This window comes from Prunus persica, chromosome G8 (assembly GCF_000346465.2).
Source record: "Prunus persica cultivar Lovell chromosome G8, Prunus_persica_NCBIv2, whole genome shotgun sequence".
NCBI lineage: Eukaryota > Viridiplantae > Streptophyta > Magnoliopsida > Rosales > Rosaceae > Prunus > Prunus persica.
The window spans coordinates 1675242-1697066 of NC_034016.1; the positions used below are offsets into that span (position 1 = coordinate 1675242).

The 21825-nt window shown below is 35.3% G+C and overlaps 1 protein-coding gene across 1 annotated transcript; it reads left to right on the top strand.

Moving 5' to 3' along the window:
* Positions 15932-21366, top strand: LOC18766896 (auxin efflux carrier component 6). Its single transcript, XM_020569592.1, has 7 exons — positions 15932-16727; positions 16840-17462; positions 18728-18929; positions 19036-19121; positions 19416-19573; positions 19858-19934; positions 20939-21366. Exons 1-7 carry the CDS (start codon positions 16297-16299, stop codon positions 21006-21008), a joined length of 1647 nt encoding a protein of 548 aa, XP_020425181.1. The 5' UTR covers positions 15932-16296; the 3' UTR covers positions 21009-21366.

Consider the following 21825-nt stretch of genomic DNA (forward strand, 5'->3'; position numbering starts at 1 on the left):
AAATATTAAGCAACCAATTACAGTAAGCGTAGGCTACACTGTTATGTCATCCTTTTAATATGCGAGACTAAAGTTAAAAATGCTGTCGCCCATGATTGATGCAACAGAACTTGTTGGATTGACATTGAACCATATACAAACTAGGACAAATGAACCAAGAGGCACAAGGGAATGGAGTCTAGTCTAATGAAAAAAATGAATAGATTTGCAGACTAATGGTTTCATATTCGAATTCTCATCGCACATCGGTAATTAAGAGGCATGAAGAACAGTTTAAAAGTGTTACTTTGATCTTTCCGATAATTACTCATAAAACAATTTTGTGTAATGATTGAGAAATGTCAATAATCCAACTCACGTTTTTTACAATTATCATTTGACTTGGAAAGAAAGAAACAAGAGGCACAGTAGTCATATTGATAAGTCCCTGTTTCAATTTTCAAACCCTGTTTTGATCAGAATAATTCTCGTAGCATAAAGTCTCTCGCTAGTGGGTTAAAAGATTACTGATTTTATACATTTTTTATAGGGAGACTTTGGAAAAGCCCAAAGGAGAGAGAAAAATTTTAAAAGAAGCCAAAATGGACAAAATTGCCCTTATTTATTTTTTGATTTCCTAAAGAATCTTTTACATTTGCATGTCTTTGGTTTGAAAGTTGAGAGGTTTTTCTGTCTTTTTTGAAAAAGCTTTGGCTTTTTCCAAAAGTAAAAGTTTTTTTATGGGTAAAACCTAAATTTACTTTTTTTATATGATGGATTCTGATTTTTATGTAAGCACATTAAACTTGGAAAGAAAACAAGCAAACTTGGATTGTTAATGGTTATACTTTAATACTTCACGGCTGATGCGGTTGCTAAGCTGGGCCATGGGCTATCAGTGCAAGTTTGTTGGGAGCTTGGTCTTTCGTTATCAGTTTGCTCTCTCTTTTTTTCGACCTTTTTGAGCATTCTTGTTCGAGAGGCTTTGTTTTGTAATTTCTTTTCAGTATCAAAAAAAAAAAAAAAGGTTTTACTTTAATGTCACAAGACCCTTGCATTTGGTTTCAAAATGAAAATGCTATAACGAGGGGGTTTTTGGTGAGAGAGCCAACACAAGCCAAAGGCCATAACGAGCACAAAAATCATAACATGTCCCAAGTTCATGGCACACCTAGAATTTGATTCAAACCACAATTGACTACACATATTTTGAAAAGACAACTAATATCGTGATAATTCAGAAATTTTAATTTAGCCATAGTGAGAAGGTATTTTAAGTAAAACAAGAGACTATTGATATTTTTTTTTGGATCGGAAGAGACTATTGAGACTTGAACAAGATAAGTGTTGGTTGAAATTGACATTAATCTTGAACTGATGATCAAGTGAAGACTTTGCAACATTTAATCAGCATTGTTTGTTGCCAACTACACATGTGTCTATTTGGGATTCCGAACCTCCATATTTAGTATCGATGCATTTATACGTATTTAAAAAAATTATAATCATTTAATTGATCTAATGGAATTTAATTATTCCCCATCATCATAATTGTATAAGATTAAAACTCCTCCTTTTGCACGTTATCACTCACTCATCTCTTCCTCTCCCATACGGATGCGCAGCCTTTCCCCTTTCTCTCCCACAATTAAATCATTTTTATAATTACCAAAACCTTGAATTTGATTCAAAAACTTATATCCAATTCGACATGTCTCATACCAATAAATTATCTCTTTTAATGTATTAATTTTTTAAATTATAGACACTGTTGCTTCTTGAATTGCATATCGCTCTCTTCACTTTGCTTCTTGTATGTCAGAATTCCTTCTCTTTATTTTACACATTTTTCATTTATGATTTTGTAGGTTTGAGAGCCACTCATCCCAAATAGAGAGAGAGAGAGAGAGAGAGAGAGAGAGAGAGAGAGGTGGCAACCATGGCTGGGAGTTTAAGGTAAGTGTGGCAGTGGCTTGTTGGGGACATAATAAGGTGCAAATAATTAGTTTTTAGTTTAATACAATTTTGATGACGTGGACTTATTAAAATAATTAGATGAATTTTATGGTTTGTATTTTTATAAATGCATGTAAATACCTCGATGTTAAATATAGAGACTCGGAATCTGTCTATTTGGGAACTTGATAAATAAATCATTATGATCCGTATATATGCCATTTGGCTTTTTAAAAAAACAGAAAATAATTTTTCCATGGGCTTTTTTATATTTTATTTAATAAACGGAGAATTTAAACTCGAGATTTTTCTACACATTGAGAATAAAAACATTACTAGACTAAAAGTTAATTAATTTTATAATGTAGTTTAAGTCATTATTTTTTTCATTGGTAGTTTAAGTCATTATACTTTCGGGTTTGTTTATCAGGGCCGGTCCTTGGTTCTCTAAGGCCCATGGCAAATTTCTAGAGTGTGCCCCTTTAGATAAATTAAAAACTAAAATTACAACAACAACAAAAAAAAAATTATCAACAAATTAATTTTATTAGGTAACATTTTTTAATTTTTACAAAAACACAAAAACAAAAACAATAAAACTAATGAACAAAGAATAGTAAAACCTGGATTTTGAGCATCTTTTCTTCAACTCGAAACTTTAAATTTCCAATTATAAAGAACAAGTAGCTGCAGAGGAGAGTTAGAGATGGGTGAGTGATACGGTGCAAAAGGAGGAGTTTTAATCAAATACAATTATGATGAGGAGGAGTTTTAATCAAATACAATTATGATGAGGAGGAATAATGAAATTCCGTTGGATCAATTAAATGGTTAAGATTTTTTTTAATTCGTGTAAATGCACTGATACTAGATGCAAAGATTTGGGATCCGTCTATTTGGGCACTTAATAAATAAGTCGTTATGGTCCATATATTTGCCATTTGGCTTAAAAACAAATATAAAATAATTTTTCTATGTGCTTTTTTATATTTAATTTAGTAGACGAAGAATTTAAACTCGAGATTTCTCTACGCATTGAGAATAAAAACATTACTAGACTAAAATTAATTAATTTACAATGTAGTTTAAGTCATTATTATTTTCATTGATAGTTTAAGTCTTTATACTTTTGGGTTTGTTTATCAAGGCCAGTCTTGGGTTTTCTAAGGCCCAGGGAAAATTTCTAGAGTGTGCCCTTTTGGGTTGATAACTCAATAGTATGTAGAATCAAAGGTGAAGAATAACAAGCAAAGCAAGGATTTCAAATCTGGTTCCTCAATCATTCAAATGCAGATTTCATATCAGAAAATATCAAAGGTGGGTAAGAAGAACAAGAAAACTCATAACACTCAAATTAGCTCTTCTTTATTTGACAATCAGTTGAAAAAACTAACCATAAGGAGGCATCGAAGGTAATAAGGGGATCGACCTCTACCATGGAGTCAGAGGAGCCTAGACAGCCGTTGCACTGCAAGTTTCCTGAACGTGTTTTCTTTCTTTTATTTTATTTTTTAAAACTAATATATTGTGTTGTAAAAGAGAATATATTCAATTAGGATTTTTATAGATTGTTTTGAAGCTTAAAAGTCTAGTGGTATTCAATTAGAATTTTTAAGTAATCAATAAAAGTATGATGGTATTCAATTAGGACTTTTAAAAGATAAGAAAAAGAAAGTCCCAAATTTTAACGATGTGTAGTTACTTGGACACTCTTGATCAAATAAAGTATGCTTAAATCTTCTTTTAATGATGTACCAATCTGAGCAAACAAAAATAAAGATTAAATTTTTATTTAGTATGTAATAAATATCATTGCATATATAACTTGATAAACTTCAGCTAAAAGAAAATATACAACTTGATAAATTTATATAGTACATTTCATGCAAGTCAAATTATAGGAGCATCACAAGCCCAAAAAAAAAAAAAATCATATTGGCTTGTAATTAAGCATTAATCAATGTCTCCAATTTTTTAAGGAGTTTGGGCAGCAGACAACAGGAGAAAGGAAAAGGGAGGAGTGGGGGGGAGAGGAATAATCAAATTACAAAGGTGTACTTTGAATCAAATTTGGGCAGCAGACAACAGGAGAAAGGAAAAGGGATGAGGAGGGTGGGGTGGGGGGAATAATCAAATTACAAAGGCGTACTTTGAATCAAATTTGGGCAACAGACAACAGGAGAAAGGAAGGGGGGAGGGTATAATCAAATTGATCATTCAATAAGAGTACGTAGACAGCCTAATGTTACCAGGTGCAACCACGAGTAGGAGTGTTTGAGATTGTTAATGTACTATTGATGTTTTGAAAGTTGAGATGAATTTTATTAGCAGGATAACTTATTTGATTTGTTGAGGCCTGAAGTCAGAGTGATATGATACTTGACTTTCTTGGATATAATTTAATGCATGCTGGCAATTGGGTTATATATAAACATATATGCTTGTTTTACAGGTGGAATTTTTTTGGAAATGTTCAATTTACAGGGGAGACTTTGTCAACTTTTCGGCATAAGTTGTACTTGAATTTCATTGAATTTTGGTTAGAAGGGCAAATTTGCCATTTGTGCCCGGCACCTGCCAGGTGTCAGACACGCACAGAGTTTGGCTCGGATTCCAAAGTAGAATTTGGATCGGGTCTTGTCAATACATCATTTAATGAAATACCTCAAAATCGGTAAGTTTTTTAATACCATAATACTTTTTCTTATCTTTTAAAAGTCACAATTGAACACCACCAGACTTGTATTGATTATTTTATAATTGAATACCATCATATTTTTATTGATAACTTAAAAATTCTAATTGAATACCACTAGACTTTTAAGTTTGAAAACAATCTATTAAAATCATAATTGAATGCACCCCGTAAACTACAAAGGGAGAGGAGGTTTCTCACACACATACTAACAAGGTGCCATGGGGGTCCGAACTTGAGACCACTAATCTGTAAATTAAGATTCTTTTTCACTAAGGATTCATCCGATTTCACAAGTGAATAGAAGGAATTTGTTTTTTTTTTTTCAAAAAAAAGGTCTGGGTCAAGTAGAGTTATGGTATCCTCCACACATTTCTTCCGACTATGTCCCGACCCGAGATCTCAACAACTAGCCACTGCTCCTCAGCTCCATGGATGAGGATGTTTGTCCACCACCATTCTCCGTTGTAAGCATTAGTCTGTCTGGTTACTTTGTTTTAGGTTTCTCCTTTATGTAGTATCTTTTTTTCTTTCTATTGGATTGAGGCCGTGTACCTATTAGTGTTGGGCTGGTTTTTATTTTTGCATTTCCTAACTTTGTAATCCCTTTCATTTTAATGGAATGAATTAATCTTGATTTTTAAAATAAAAATTAAAAATTGAAAAACTGAGTTAGAGTGGGTCCCACATAAGTGAAAAAACAGATGGGCCGGTGCAGACGGGACACGGGTGGCTGTAAATTCAGGTGGGTGGTTGGGCTTTGGGAGCCCACATAAGGCCACATGTCATTTCACTGTCAAGTCTTAAACAAACAAATGCGACTCGCTTTGACGCTTAGTTACAGACACTGCCTCCCATCTACGAGAGAGGACCCCTACCCGTTTCCCCACTAGTAGAACATTTTGTTTCATATGTTTTAGAGCAACTCCACCCCTTAGGGCAAAGTCTAAGGCAAGGGCAAGCAAGGGCAAGCAAGGGCTGACACTATTCACGTGAATAGTGTCAGCCTTGCCATTTGTGGTTCCACCCACAAGGGCAAAGTCTAGGGCAAGTCTAGGGCAATTACTATTCATTGTACTTTATTTCCTATTTTTTAATACTTTAAATCATTAATTTTGATAATCTTTTGTAATTAAATTTTCGGATAAGATTTTCGGATGTGAATCTCGGTTGCCACGTGTCTTATTCCAGATAAAATTTTCGGATATTCATTAATAAAAATTATAATATCAGATTTCCGATAAAATTTTCACCCTATAAAATTGTGCCGCGTGTCCCATGTCAGATAAGATTTTCAGATAATTTTAAAAAATTATAATGTCATATTTCAGATAAGATTTTCACCCTCTAAAATTGTGCCACGTGTCCCATGTCTGATAAGATTTTCAGATATTTTTTTCAAATAGTGATCTCAGATTTCAGATAAGATTTTCACCCTCTAAAATTGTGCCACGTGTCATCTCTATCTTCTGAATCCCTCTATATAACTACACCATCAACACCACTCCTCTCACACAATCTCTGATATATTCCTTCATTTCTCAGATTTTACAATTTCCCATTATACTCTCAATGTCAAACTTCAGGAGGGTGTTGGAGAGGCAACAGAAAGAATGGGAAGAAATCCGGCGTAGACGTGAGGAAGAAGATCGGGACGCCGATGAAGAAGAGGAAGAAATGCTTGAAGTAGCGGCGGTGTGTATGATGAATCAATCAAGCCAACACCATCGTCGTCGTGCCCCGAATGTGGAAAGACGCAGAGAGTCTCGGGGTAAGAATCTCTTGGAGGATTACTTTATCCCAAATTCGTTATATCCTGCTCATAAATTTCGAGAGAGATATAGAATGCAGCCACATTTGTTCCAAAAAATCATGCATGATATTTGTAATTACGACACATACTTCATTCAAAAGCATGATGCTGTTGGAGTTTTGGGTCTTATCCCGGAGCAAAAACTTACAGCTGCTTTGCGGATGCTTGCTTATGGGGCATCTGCAGAGCAGGTGGATGAGATTGCAAGGATGGGAAAATCTACTATCCTAGAGTGCTTGGTGAGATTTTGTGATGCAGTGGAAAATTTGTACACGAGGGAGTACCTTCGCAAACCCACTCCGAGGGACCTGCAAAGGCTTCTACAAAAAGGCGAGGCTCGAGGTTTCCCAGGAATGATCGGAAGCATTGATTGCATGCATTGGCAGTGGAAGAATTGTCCTACTGCGTGGCAAGGAGAGTATGGGAATCGGAAGGGCCAAAAAAGTATCATTTTGGAGGCCGTAGCTTCATTCGACACTTGGGTTTGGCATGCCTTTTTTGGGGTTGCCGGATCTCAGAATGACCTCAATGTCCTTGGTCAATCCCCGGTGTTCGATGAGGTATTGCGAGGTCATTCCCCTCAGGTCACATACCAAATCAACAATACCGTATACTCTGGGGCCTACTACCTTGCCGACGGAATTTATCCTAGGTGGACGACATTCGTGAAAACAATTCCGAATCCCCAATCCGAGAAGGAAAGAAGCTTTGCTTCCTTTCAAGAAGGTTACAGGAAAGACGTGGAAAGGTGTTTCGGTATCTTGCAAGCTCGTTGGGCAATTATCAGGGGTGCTGCTCGGATGCTAGACGAGGAGGTGCTGAGGAGTATTATGATGACTTGCATCATCCTCCACAACATGATTGTGGAGGATGAGTATGACTACGATGCTCCAGAGGTGTTTGAACCCGATCCTATGAACACGGCGTTGACAAGAATATATGAAAGGCCGATAGGACCAAATGGACTACCATTGGAGCCCGAACCGTTACTTCAGGATGGTCGATTCAACAACCCCATGATTGATCGTTATCAAGAAATGCAATCTTCATATGTTCACGAAAGACGTCAAGTTGACTTGATCGAGCACTTGTGGCAGATGAAAGGCAATCACAATGGATGAAGGCTAGATTTGTGCTTTGTTTGGATTTATGCTTTTTTTTTAATTATGCTTTGTTTTTGTGTGTTGTGTTTTGTGGAATTATTGCGAGGTCTTTTTTATTATTATGCTTTTATGTATGGTTTGTTTTGTGTGTTGTTTGCAATAAATGAAGGTTTGTTTTTAATTAATCTTTGTGAGGAATGCTCAAATGTTTTTAATAAGTAGTCCAATTATAGAATGCTTTTTTGATTGAATAAAAAAGAAACAATACAACAAATTAAAGGATAATACAACAATTTAAAAAAAATACAACAATTATAAAAAAATACAACAATACAATCTAATGGTTTTCATCATTTAGCCAATCCGTATTGCTAGGTCCGTCGTCATGGAAAAGTTTTCTTCTCATCACATCCCTTCGTTTATGTTTCCAATAGGCCTTTGTTTCAGGAGACATATGGCTCGTATCCATGGCCATGATTTTCATCTCTTTGTCATCCTCGTCTTTTTCTTTTGCATGTTGCTTTTCAATTGCAAAGGCTTCCAATCGTGCCTTGTCCGCTTCATCTCTCCTCAAGTCTCTCTCCAATCTTAGAGAGTTGTTCTTAGCTATTTGCTCGAATATTTGAACACAATCAATGTTCGAAGTGCCCCCTCTCTTGGCCTTTGCCGCCTTTCTCCCAATAGGTCTCGGCGGACGTGGGAGTGGTGACTCCGTTTCCATTGGGGAGTCCAATGGTGAATCGGTTAATGGCGATTCGTGGAGCGGCGTCTCATGCAACACAACCGGGGGTGCGGTAAGAATAATTTTGAATCTGGAACAATCCTTGACAATTTCCCAACATTGGAAATGCACAAAACTTTTTTTCCCTTGTCCCATGGCACCGAACCACATTTGTGCTTGTATGATCTATTCAAAATAAATAATTGGAAGTGCATTAAAAAAATATACAATGCAAGAAATTATAAACTATTTTGAAATGCAAGAATAAAATTGATTATGTAAATAAATATAGACAAATTGAAAATGCAAAAACAAAAAATAAAGATTATGCATGAAATTATAAACATATTTGAAATGCAAGAATAAAATTGATTATGTAAATAAATAAATCCAATTAGGAAATGCAAAAATAAAATAAACATTGTGCAACAAAAAGAAATAGAATATGCAATAAAAAAAAGTTACATTAAATTGATTAAAATGACAATTAAAAATATTTTACCTCATCGGAAAGATTCGCACCGCTCCGAATGTTCTCCTTTGCTTTTGTCAAGGCATTTCTCCATTTCCCTAACTCTTTGTTTAGAATTTTCCATCTACTAGACAAAGCCATTTCGGTCCGAATGGAACCCGATCTTTGACAAAATTCTCCATGAATTTTGCTCCACATATGATGGAACTTCATCTCATTGCCCGTGATAGGGTCATGACTAACGTTCACCCAAGACTCGCACAACGCAATATCTTCCTGGGTTGACCACGAGCCTCCGATTTCAACAGAAGATGCCATTTGTTTATTTTCTACAAATGGAAAGTAGTACAAAAATGTGAGTGGATAGTAAAAAATATTAGAAGGAGAAGAGTTTGTATGGAATTGGTGTGGAAAGTGGAAAATATGAGTAGAGAGTAAAAAATATTGGAAGGAGATGAGTTTGTATGGAGATTTGGTGTGGAAAATGAATTATGTGAGTGGAGAGTAGAAAATATTGTATGGAGAAGAAATTGTATGAAGATTTGGTGTTGAAAGTAGATAAAATGGTTAGGTATTTATAGGGAAAAAATACATACATTTTTGGTATTTTTTTAAAAAAAAATTTCAGAATTTTTTCGGATTTTTTCGGATTTTTTTAAAATTTTTTTGGCCAAAAAAATGAGAACCGTAGGATTTCTGAAAAAAATCCAATCGGAGCCACCCGGTTCCGACACGTGGCATGTAACCGTTGGTGGTGACGTCAGCGCTGACGTCACCTGAACTCGGGCTCGAGCCCAGTCGATTTTCGCCCTTGGGCCTGCCCGGGCTCGTGGGACCCGCAGCTTGCCCGGGCTGCTTTGCGCGCGCTGGAGCTGGACTTGGGCTGATTTTTGCCTTTTGCCTGGGCCAACCCCTGGCGCTGTACATGCTCTTAGCAAGCTCCCCATACTTTTGTGTTACTTCTTCAAATACTTCTTTTAACGGTTCTTTTGAGGTTTTTGTTCTCTTAAAACAATCTTTTTCTTGTTCTTTTTTTTTTCTCTTCTTTTATAAGATGATTTCTCATATCACTAGCTGTATACATCTTTAAGTCTTTCCCTCTCATTACGAGACTTAATCAAATAATTAATGAAACTTAACGTGTAAGAATGTCTTTTTTATTTTGGATGCAATGACTCTCCTCTCTACATTTCTCATCACGTGAAAAAGCTTCCGTTGTCGAAAAATACGTTAGCAAAATTCCCTGCTAAGAAATGAATGTCCTTGTAAAGTCTTTGAGATAGGGTACAAAAACTGACTCTCATTTAACTGCGCTAGGTAATTGAGCTTCTCTCGCTTTTTTGACCGAGTTGAATAACATTTCTGTTTGAAATTAATGGCATTCTGCACTTGGGAAACTTTGCAGATGCTTCATTTTCTTTTCCCCAGTCTTAAATTAATACTTAATTAGAAAGCCTGGAAACTTTTTTCTTTTGTTACAAAAAGCTTGGAAACTTTCTGAGAAGAGAAGAACTAGGCTTTGCAAAGGTGGATATGCTTTTTACTTTTTTACTTTTTACTTTTCACTTTACTACTACAACAGTGAGGGTAAGGTTCATGGTTTGATCCGTCGATTTCACACAAAAGCCCATCACTGTTTAGAAGTAAACATATCATTGGCTTTGTAGATTCTCCATGATATCTTGAGCCTCCTGAATCCTGATAAAGAGTCATCTTGCAATGGGTTGGGGTTCGAGTCTCTGTCATAAAGATGAAGTGCTCATAATGATAAGGCCACACCAAGGCTCAGGATTCATCAGCTTTCATTTTATTTGCCCCACATTTTTAAGGACGACAAAGGGCGAGTTTCTCCATATCTGGATGCTTTAACTTTCTGTTTTGCTTTTATCAAGCATGCATTTTAACATCATCCAACACCAAAAAGAAGGCAGAAACGCATATAAGGGACATCAGTTTTAGCTAGAGTTCGAGTATTGTTAAAAAGGTTTGGCTACATTCGTAGTACAAATCTTTTAAGCCCTATATATATATATGCACAGATCAAAACCCTAGCTAGCTAGCTAGCACATACAAATACATGGTGTAATATTATCTTGTTATGTTTATGTTTATATGTATACAGTCAAACTCTGCATATGAATTACACATTCACGTAAGAATCAATTTTATCAGTAATCTAGATGATATATCGACTACTCAACTGGCTTATTATGGATTGATTTGATTGAGTAGTATTATTCAATACATGACATAACCAAAATCATTTTTACGGCGAACCTAAATTTTCTAAAGATTATTTTTCCTTCCGGTTCATAGCCTAATCAATTTAATTTACCACCAATCTAAAGATGATCTTTTATATTAAATTGATTTTCCATATAAAAATTAAAGATGATTTTTCCTTTTGGCAACGCAATATTTAAATTTTGAAATTAAATTAAGGATTTTTAATTTGGTCCTAAAAGGGTAAAATGGTCATAAGAAAATAATTAATAAACCATTTGGTCCTAAATTAAAAAGTCAATGGTCTTAAATCGAAAAAAAAAAAAAGAAGAGAGTTGGGTTAAATCTAATTATTGCTTAAGAATTTGGGTCCATTTCAAATTGTTCTTTGGACTTTTTATAGTAGCAGCAGCAACAGCGACCACAAGGATGCCAAAGTCATGAGGGGTTGGCTTGGCTTAGCATGTAACACGTCGACCGACCCATTGTTCTTGTGTTGGAGGGCAAACGTCCAAACATAGCTAGCAAGAATTGCAACCCATTGGGAGACCATACAGTGAGTAGTACTAGTTGCCTTTTATGATCGGTGTGCTGAGAAATTGCAGGGAGGGTCCGCGGTGTATGAGGGCAGGGACGATGGAGAAGGGATGAAGGGATGGTGGATTCTTCCAAATGGTTCTGAATATTGTGTAAAAGGCGGGATAGTGGGTTGTGCTAATGGCGGTTAGGTGTTTGGTGGGTGTTGGAGATAAAGATAGTTGTGGGTTTTCCATAAAAAAATTGTGGGTGCGTGTGAGAGGGACTGAGAGAGTTATAAATATGTTCTCATCAGTTATTTTACAAACGGGAAAATTTGTCTTTAAAATTTTGAAGATAAAATAAATGGAGAAATAAGACAGGTGAATGAAAATTGCAGTGCTCAAATTCAAACGTCACTAATTTATTAATGTGTGAGAACTGGACAACTTACTAGTACAAAAATTAAAATTAAAATAGGAAAGTCATTGACTATCCATCAAATGTCACGAAAATTCACTTTGAAAAGGTGACCATTGCCTAATCTCTTTTTATTTTTAGTGACATTAATTTTTGTAACTAAAGGAGTCGTTACCAATGACGGTTTTAGAATTCAAAAGTTGATTGGGCAAAACTTACATACTAACTTGACGGTACGAGTGAATTTCATTAATAAACATAAAAAGATACACTTAATCAGAGAGGACATAATGAGCCTATACCCTCAAATACATCTCTATCCATAAATAAAAGTTCAACAAATACAAAAGCTAAAACTAAAACCAAAGGTAAATGCAATGCAATATAAAACAACAATATTTAAATCTAAAATTTAACCCTGCGAGGCTTGAAACTCTTAAATTCCTCAATTATCGATGCATCATCGATATTATTAGCAAACTCTCTTTCAATGTGAAGGATTATTCAGTCAACAAGAATTTCATTAGCTATGGTGCTTCAAAGTCGATTCTTAATAATTCTTTTACATGAGAAAACTCGTTCTGTTGTTGCTGTAGAAACAAGAAGAGTCAACACCAACTGAATCAACCTGTCAAGGAAAATGTAGTTTTCTGCCAAAGTTATTTCCACCAAGTGTTGACATAACTAAGGAAGAGTAGTGGTTTTCTTAAAGCAAGGAAGGTGATGTATATCATTTTGAAAATATCTGAGCTCTATTTCTAAAGCTTTCAACTCATGTGGAAGGAAATCAACGGGATAGAATTTCTCAGCAAGTTTACATATGTGCTCAATATTAATTGACTTGAAGGAATTACGAGGATCCAATAATGAGCTAAGGGTAAGAAATTCAACTGTTTGCTTCGAAAATCTATCATTTAACTCCTTCAACATGCAATCTATAACATCATTAAATACATCAACACGACAGGCATGCTCAATTGTAATAACATTTTTTTGTTGACAAGAATGACATGTACCCGTCATATAACGACCACCCATATCAAGAACATCAACACCATGTAGTTCACAAAATGATACCACACTCATGAATAAATCATCCCAACCATGTTCCCTCATATCTTGAAGCTACATTTTTGTGTTTTCAACAAAAATTTTAAAGTACTTACAATGTCTTGAGTTTTATTTTGAAATGCTTGACGATGTAAATTGGTCAATCTCATAATTTTATCCATCAAAACCAATGCAAACACAAACTCAAAAGACATCATAGCAATATAGTTACTTTCTGCATCGCCACGAAACTGTTGGTTAGGTCCATGATCACTGATTTCCAAAAGAAGTAATTTAGTCTCTTTAAATAAACCCATCAAACTTGTAATAGAGGCAAAATGAGAGCCCTAATTAGTGGCTCCAGCTCGTTTCAAAGTACAAGTTTGATGAAGTCCTCTACCTGTCTCAAGTTCCCCAGAATCTAACAACTTTTCAAGTTCAGCTTTTCAAATTAATTTTAATTCCTTACGACGCTTAGCAGAAGCACTAACAAAATTCGCAATGTTAGTCAACATTAAAAAAAATCTCCATATAACTTTCACATCTTTAGTTGCGCCATTTAATGCTAATTTCATGCAACGAGCAAAGCAATGCACATAATATGCATATGGACAATTTTGAAGAAACAATGCTTGTAATTTATTCCATGAACCACGCATATTACTAGCACCGTAATACCCTTGACTATGCATATTCTCCACTAGAATATTGTTATTACCAAGCACTTTGCATATCTCATTTTTAAGAATCAAGGCATTAGTGTCTGCAACACTCACAATATCGAAAAATCGCTCAAGAATAAATCTATCACAATCAACAAATCTTAGAATAATAGCCTCTCTTTTTTTACTGGATTCATCAAGTAATTCATCAATAATAACACAAAATTTGTGCTTCCCAAGTTCTCTACAAATTGTCTTCCTCACCTTGGTAGCAAAAATATGTAAGATTTGTTTTTGTATGTCATTGGAAATGTACTGAGCATTTTGAAGAGCCTTATCTAGGACAACTTTCTCAACTTCTATATTCATTCTTGCAAAAGACTTTACTATTTCAATGAAATTGCCTTGATTAGATAAGTCAACGGATTCATCATGGCCTCGAAAAGTCATGCTTGATTTGTTAGATACCTAATGCTCTCTATTGTGGTCGTAAGTCACAACTGATTGTCTATCACTTGTTGCTTTGATTGCTTATCTACTAGTTTTTCAATATGAAGAGATGGGTTTTTTAAGCTAATCCACTTTTGAATAGCAAGATGATGTCGTGAATTTAGCTTGCCTACATGATGTTGAAATGCACATTGATTCTCACCAATTCTCTTCCATTTCTTATACCCATCAATAATAAAGGTTGGGTGACTGATTTATGTCAAAAAGAAAGCAAGAAAAACAAAATACTTTATTCTTAATAACTGAATACTCAAACCAAGTGAATTGGCCAAACCATTTTTTATTAAATCAACAAAAGTCCCGCCCTTCTGAGTGGCTTAGATAGTCTTCTCACTCGGGTTGATATGATCATAAAAGAATATATGCTCTTCGCACATTATCTTGTTTATTCACCAAATATTTGTATATTAAACGACATAATACTGGATCACACTCAAGATAATTGACATTAAAATCATGATCATCATTGACTCTTTGAGATTCAACTCTTTCAACTGGAGTCTCGACAATGGGATACTCGGGAAGATTTTGCTCATCACATATTGGAGTAGATAAAGAAGTGCTAGAAGGAAATGTACTAGATGATGACCCATCATTCTTTTTCTTAAAAAAAGACAACAAATTCTTTGTTCTCTTGGGATTTAGATTGTGATCCGACATAATAAAAGATAGCATATGAATAATATGTAGAAAGAATTTTAATCAAACATACCAACAAAAAATAAAACAAATTTCTCATAATAGCATCTCAAAAATACCAAACTAAAAATTATAATTCATCCATAATTAAACTCTACAATACTCAATTTTAATAAAATCCCAATCAAAGCCCTAGGATAATTCATCCCCAATCAAAACCCTAATTAATTTCAACAAAATTCCAAAAATTATAATTCGTCCCTAATTAAACCCTAGAATACTAAATTTTAAATTAAAACTATAATTAAAGATATATAGCAAAGGAGAGAATGAGAATAATACTTCTTGTTGACAAACGGAGAGGAGAAGATGTTGTTGCCAAGTTGCCTACCTAAGATAATAGAATATGTAGTCAATAGAGGGAGAATTTGACCCAAAAAAAAGAAGAGGGAGAAACTTGCTGCTGTTAGGTAGCAAAGAGAGATAGAGAGAAACAAGAAGCCTAATAGCCAAGAGAGAGAGAGAGAGAGAGAGAGAGAGAGAGAGAGAGAGAGAGAGAGAGAGAGAGAGAGAGAGAGAGAGAGAGAAGATATGAGACCATATGGATGGGCAACATGTGTAAGGTTTGCTTTTAATTTTTTTAAATTTTGAATTGGGCTTACAGCAGATGTAGGTTTTTTTTTTTTGGTTGAAAAATTTTGGGTTGGGTAGGCCCTGTTCATAGCATCGTCCTTGAGTCTAACTCAGTTGAAAAAATCCGTTACTTACAAATGGTCTTATGTTCGAACTCCCATAACATATTGATAGTATATATGTGAGAAACCATATTCTCCATGTAATTTAAATTATTACTTGTAGTTTTTAAAAAAAAGGGAGATTCACTATTATACTCAATATAGGAGTCCAAATTATAAATAAAAAAAACCCTATATGAAATGGACTTTAGAAACACACCCAAAACTCATTTACAACATAACAAAAAAGCTCTTAACTTATTTTAAATTACAAAACTGCCATTAATTTCTTAAAACAAACCCAACTCAAAACTCATAAAAAAGTCCAAAACACTCAATAGGACATTAAAGTAATTTAATAATCAAAATTAAATTTAATAGGGCCAGCTATCTCTTTTTGGGTATGTTTATAAAAATTAAATAATGTAGAGTTTATTTATAATTTTAATGCTAAGAATGAATATATGACTAAATATCCCAAAAAAAAAAAAAAAACATCAATCTTCGTCAACATATACTGCACAACCGTGCCTCCCGCTAAAAACCTCAGTACTACTGACACAAAAATAAAAATAAAAATAAAACCACAAGTACAATACACCACCACAAGTAAATATATAAAACCACAGTACAATACTCTATACCACCACAAGTAAATTAGTAACTCTTTGAGGGACATTCTCGTCCATAATCTCCTATATAAACTCTCAAGTGTTCACTCTCATCTCTCATGTAAGTGCAACTCTACCTTGAACTGAGAGCTAAACAAAGAAAAAAGGTAGAGAAAAGCAATTAATAAGAAGATGATAACAGCAGAAGATTTCTACAAAGTCACCTGTGCAATTGTCCCGCTATACTTTGCAATGCTGGTGGCCTATGCCTCTGTCAAATGGTGCAAAATATTCACACCGGAGCAGTGCTCCGGCATCAACCGCTTCGTCGCGGTTTTCGCCGTTCCGGTGCTGTCTTTCCACTTCATATCCCAAAACAACCCTTATCAGATGGACACCAAGTTCATATTGGCTGACACTTTCTCTAAGCTCTTGGTCCTTGCTTTGCTCTCACTTTGGGCAATTTTCTTCAAGGCAGGAGGTCTTGACTGGCTTATCACTCTCTTCTCATTGGCCACTCTGCCCAATACACTGGTCATGGGCATCCCTTTGCTCAAGGCCATGTATGGTGATTTCACTCAATCCCTCATGGTTCAAGTGGTTGTGCTTCAATGCATAATATGGTACTTTTCTTCTATTCTTTTTTTCATATTTTTTTTTATGGCAAATTTATTTCTTGCTTAATTTGTGAATACATAAATAAATATTTAACCAGTCTCACTCGATCTCTGGCAGGTACACACTTTTGCTCTTCCTCTTTGAATACAGAGCAGCCACACTACTCATCCAAACGCAGTTCCCAGGACCCACCGCCGCAGCCATAACGAAGTTCGAAATCGATGACGACGTTATCTCCTTAGACGGCCGAAACCCGCTTTGTACGGAGTCGGAAACCGACGATAACGGCCGTATCCGGGTCCGCATCCGACGCTCCACGTCATCACTCCCTGGCTCCTCAGCTCTATCATCCTCCATGGGTCTCACTCCCAGACCATCAAACCTTTCCAACGCCGAAATTTTCTCAATCAACACACCTCACCATGCAAACCATGACTTCACGTTGGGGCATGGTGACGTGGCGTTTGGGTATCGATCCGCAAGCCCTCAATTTTCCACCGGCTACGCGTCTTCTGATGCGTACTCGCTACAGCCGACGCCGCGTGCGTCGACTTTTAATGAAATGGACACGACGACTGTCGCCACCACGGCCAACACTCCGGTTTGGGGGAGGTCTCCTGTGGCCGGAAAGTTTTCCCAGCAGCCTTCGCCGGCGTTTAGCGGCGTGAGGATGGTGTGGGAGTCGCCGGTGAAATGTGAAAGTGGGGATCAGATACAACAAGGTCGCAAAGAGGTTGGAGGTACGCATGTGCATGTGTAGATGTAGACTTGTCGTGTGGTATGGTATGTCTTTTTACGCTTTATGTTGTGAAGGGGACAAACGGTGTCGTTTTGTGTGATGAAGAAGAACACCAACGAGACATGCAGCTTTTTCAGGGAGGATATGTACGCTTTGTCCTCTAGTAGAGTAAACAAAACCAACTAATGCAGAGTGTACAAATATAATCAATTAATCCCTGCGTGAAAAGATAAATAATTACACAAATTTTACAAATATTTGGGTATATATTGTTAATAAAAAGACTATAGAAACTAGCCAAGGGGTCTAGTCCTGTAAAAAAGACATTGATTTGTATACCAGAGGTTTCAGGTTGGCTTCATAGTTATGTCTGTGAGAAATTCCCCTCTCCTGTAATTTAGATTGTCGCTTATACTAAAAAAAACAAACTAGAAACTAAAATACCATTTTTTCTATGGATAGTTATAATATCACAAATCCAAAATATAATTGCATCTAGAGGGTAGAGAAATAAGTTAGAATCAAGCAAGATTAATGGTTTGATTTTGCAGAGTTCCAATGTGTTCGAATCTCCCTCTCTAATATAGCTTATATAAATTACATGTCGACCTCAATTATTTGATTATGTATGATGATATTTCCCTGTGAAAAAAGTCTTCAACCTCAAAGGAGACATGTGGTGTCTCCACTCAAAGCCTAATTCAAGAGGAAAGTATTCAAAATTTCCCTAAACCAATTGACATAAAGTCATCTCGAATTTCTACTTATATTTTGCTTAGTCATCAGAACTTTCATTGATAGGTGCCATCATTTGCTTGAGAGCACGTGTGTAATGATAAAGGGGAGCTATTTGATTACTTAATCTTGGTAGTCATGGTAAAGAATCCTATAAATCATAACGCCCAAATCATGCTCAACCAAAATTTTCAGTTTCTAATTATGTTGTCTTATTGTGCTTCGTAAAAGGAGGAGCATTACTTTCTAATATAGTAATAGAGAAATATGTATCACTAAATAGTATAATCTTATGTCGTGATACTATTAATCTAAATAGTTTAATTTTTTAAGTAAATATGAGTTTAGTCAAGTTAACTAAAGTAGATATGCTCTCTACTTTGCACCCAAGTTCGAATTCTGTTTCCCACATGTTCATATATGATTTTATAATTCTAATTCTAAATGAAGTTTGTCAACCTAACAATTTAATCAAATAAATAAAAATATTTGTGAATCATCATTGATTGTTTTTCACTCTCTTTGTTTCAGAGAAAGAAATCAGCTTCAGAGACTGCACCAAAATCCCAATGCCAGAGGAGGCAGATACGAAGGCCGCAGCAACTAATCAAGAAATGCCAAGTGCCCTAGTCATGCTAAGGCTTATACTAATCATGGTTGGAAGAAAGCTTTCCCGCAACCCAAACACATACTCAAGTGTCTTAGGCCTTGTCTGGTCTCTCATCTCATTCAAGTGAGCTATATAAATATATACCATAAAGTCTTAATCATTCTCGTTAACTTTCATCCTGAGCTAAGCTATGCCATTCATGATAGTTTTATTCTCTTTTATTTTTCAGGTGGGATGTGGGGATGCCGAATTTGGTGAAATATTCCATAAAAATAATATCCGATGCAGGTCTAGGGATGGCGATGTTCAGTTTAGGTATTTCATCTCTGCATTGCTCAAAACATACGTGTATTACGCAAATTAATTAACTCATCATTTAATGTGACAGTTGAAGTATACTTATTATATATATGAATTATTACAATTGACTGTTAACACATCAATTGTCACATCATCGTTTAATTATAGAGCATAAAACAAATTTTTAATTTTTTATTTTGAAATTCTATCACAGGATTGGATTCCATTGCACTTTCATATGATAAAACATTGATGTTTAGGGTTTGACTTTTGAAAATGGCAATAAATCGTTATGAATGAATGTTGTAGGGTTGTTCATGGCCCTTCAGCCTCGGATTATTGCGTGTGGCACAAAAAGGGCAACAATGGGGATGGGGATCCGTTTTATTTGTGGGCCTCTTCTAATGTCTGCTGCCTCTGTCACCACTGGTCTAAGAGGAGTAAAACTTCATGCTGCCATAGTTCAGGTACTGTCGTTATATACGGATGAATAATTGGAGAAAATTACATGAAAACCATTGAGCTATATAGGTCGCTAGGTTTTATAACAATTTCCCACCATAATATAAAATCAGAAAATGAAAAATAAAAACAATCGAACCACATTTGTTGTCGCCTGAATTAAAGTTTTGTTACTACTTACGGCTAATTCCGTTCACCTTTTAAGTCGAGTCTATTGTCCAAGTGACATTAATGTTACCTTAGTCTTTGATGATGGTATGAAATGTTGAATAACTGATGATTTGATCAGGCAGCGCTTCCACAAGGAATAGTACCATTTGTCTTTGCTAGGGAATACGGGCTGCATCCTGACATTTTGAGTACAGGGTAAGTTCATTTTGTTCTCATTTCTACTTCATCTTCATACATTGATTCATAATTTTATTGTATAAAATTGTAAAATTATTAGCAGTATAAAATATTTTGTGAAAAAGTCTTATAGGATTCTGCTTAGCCAAAAAGAGAGAAAGGGGGGAAAAAAATCTTTGGGTGCTATGAAAAATCTTGAACCAATTATTATGGTTTTCCCTTTATTAAGGTGGTGAAATGTGAGTAGGCTTTTGCTAGCTTTCATTGTGTAGCCCAACCTTCAAACCAGACATTAAAGAAAAAGGAAGTTGAAAAGATTTAAAGGACAAGAACTATAAACTAGTTTATTAAGTGAAAAATCAACAATCTTCTAGTTTTCATCACTTTCCCCCCTCCCAATTTTATTCTTCAACGGGTCATGTGGGGGCAATGGTACTATATACCAAAAGTAGCTAATTGATTGTTGTTTCACCTAGTCAAATGTTAATGTTGGTTCGATGCATCGTCTGTGAGTAGGAGCAATGTTATGGACAGTCGTGTCTAAGGAGAGTGGTCCACCTATGTGGTCAGTGTCCTGAACACTGTCATAATGAGTAGTTGTTAGCCGTTAATTGATGTGAACCCATCATGATTAACTTTAAAAATTGTTGGATATGACCAATTCTATAATGGACTTCACATCAATCATTGACTAAGAATGTCTCTCACGCGTGCATGGATACCAATTATAAGAAGTCTACCGGAAATTAATGTGTTAGTGGCATTGTATTTCTCTCACACACTCAACCACTCAACTTTAATGGGAATAAAAAATTAGGAGATACTAATAAGGCAAGACTTAATCCAAAAAGTACTTACAAACATAATCGAATACTAAATAAAACAAAAACTTATTTGCCTCCAACTTCTGAAAAACTATCTTTGATAAAATTAGACACACACTTAGTTTATGAAAATACATAATTATTCATTCAAAATGCTAATTGCAAGAAATACTTATAAGCTCTGCCCTTGTTGTGCAGGGTTATTTTTGGGATGCTAGTGTCCTTACCAGTAACGCTCCTCTACTACATACTTCTAGGGTTGTATTAATGGAAAAACACAAGAAGATGATAATAAAAAAGAAAAAGTCTGCATTTTCAGCTAAAGCATATGAACTGAATCGTCTAAGTGCCAAAGTGTTATGGACAGAAAAGAATGCTCTCTGAGGTTTGGTGTCATAGTAGTACATAGACTAGTGGTGGCCGAAAGGAAGATGGAAATCATGGCTTATGATTAAGGTAGGAGACTTATTTTTCTTCTTGGGGTTGGGTAAAGTTTCCCCGACCAAACCATGTATTTTGACTCAAGAAAAAAGAAAAGGAGAAGAAAAAGGCTAAATCATGTTGTTCCTACTATTTGTTCTTTTTTTTTTTCTTCCCCTTTAATATTTAAAGCAATTATCATACAATAGTTCTTGCTTTTTGGTAACAAATTTATATGTGAAGTCAATTAGACAGATTTGGCTTACAATTGAAGCTTGTCTTATAGATATATATATATAGCATGATTATATCTTTTGTTGGGCAAAATGCAAGTGCCAAGAAGATTACTTGGCAAAAGCCTATGACTCTATGAGTTATGACCCAAATCTATATCATATGTATATGTGGTAGTGTTAAAGCTTGCCTCGTTGCATTCTTGAGACAGAAGTCTTGAAACATAATTATTGGTCGGTTTTTAATCTACTTGGTAGTCATATATACTGCACCTGAAAAATATGTTCTACTCATCTCTCACGCCTTCATGTTTGACTTGAATTTTGATAAGATCCCACATTGGCAAAAAAATGTCAAATGGCCGTCAATAATCAATTAGATATTTATTTGGTCATGGGGTAAAATCCGGTATGGGTAAGGGAATGAGAATT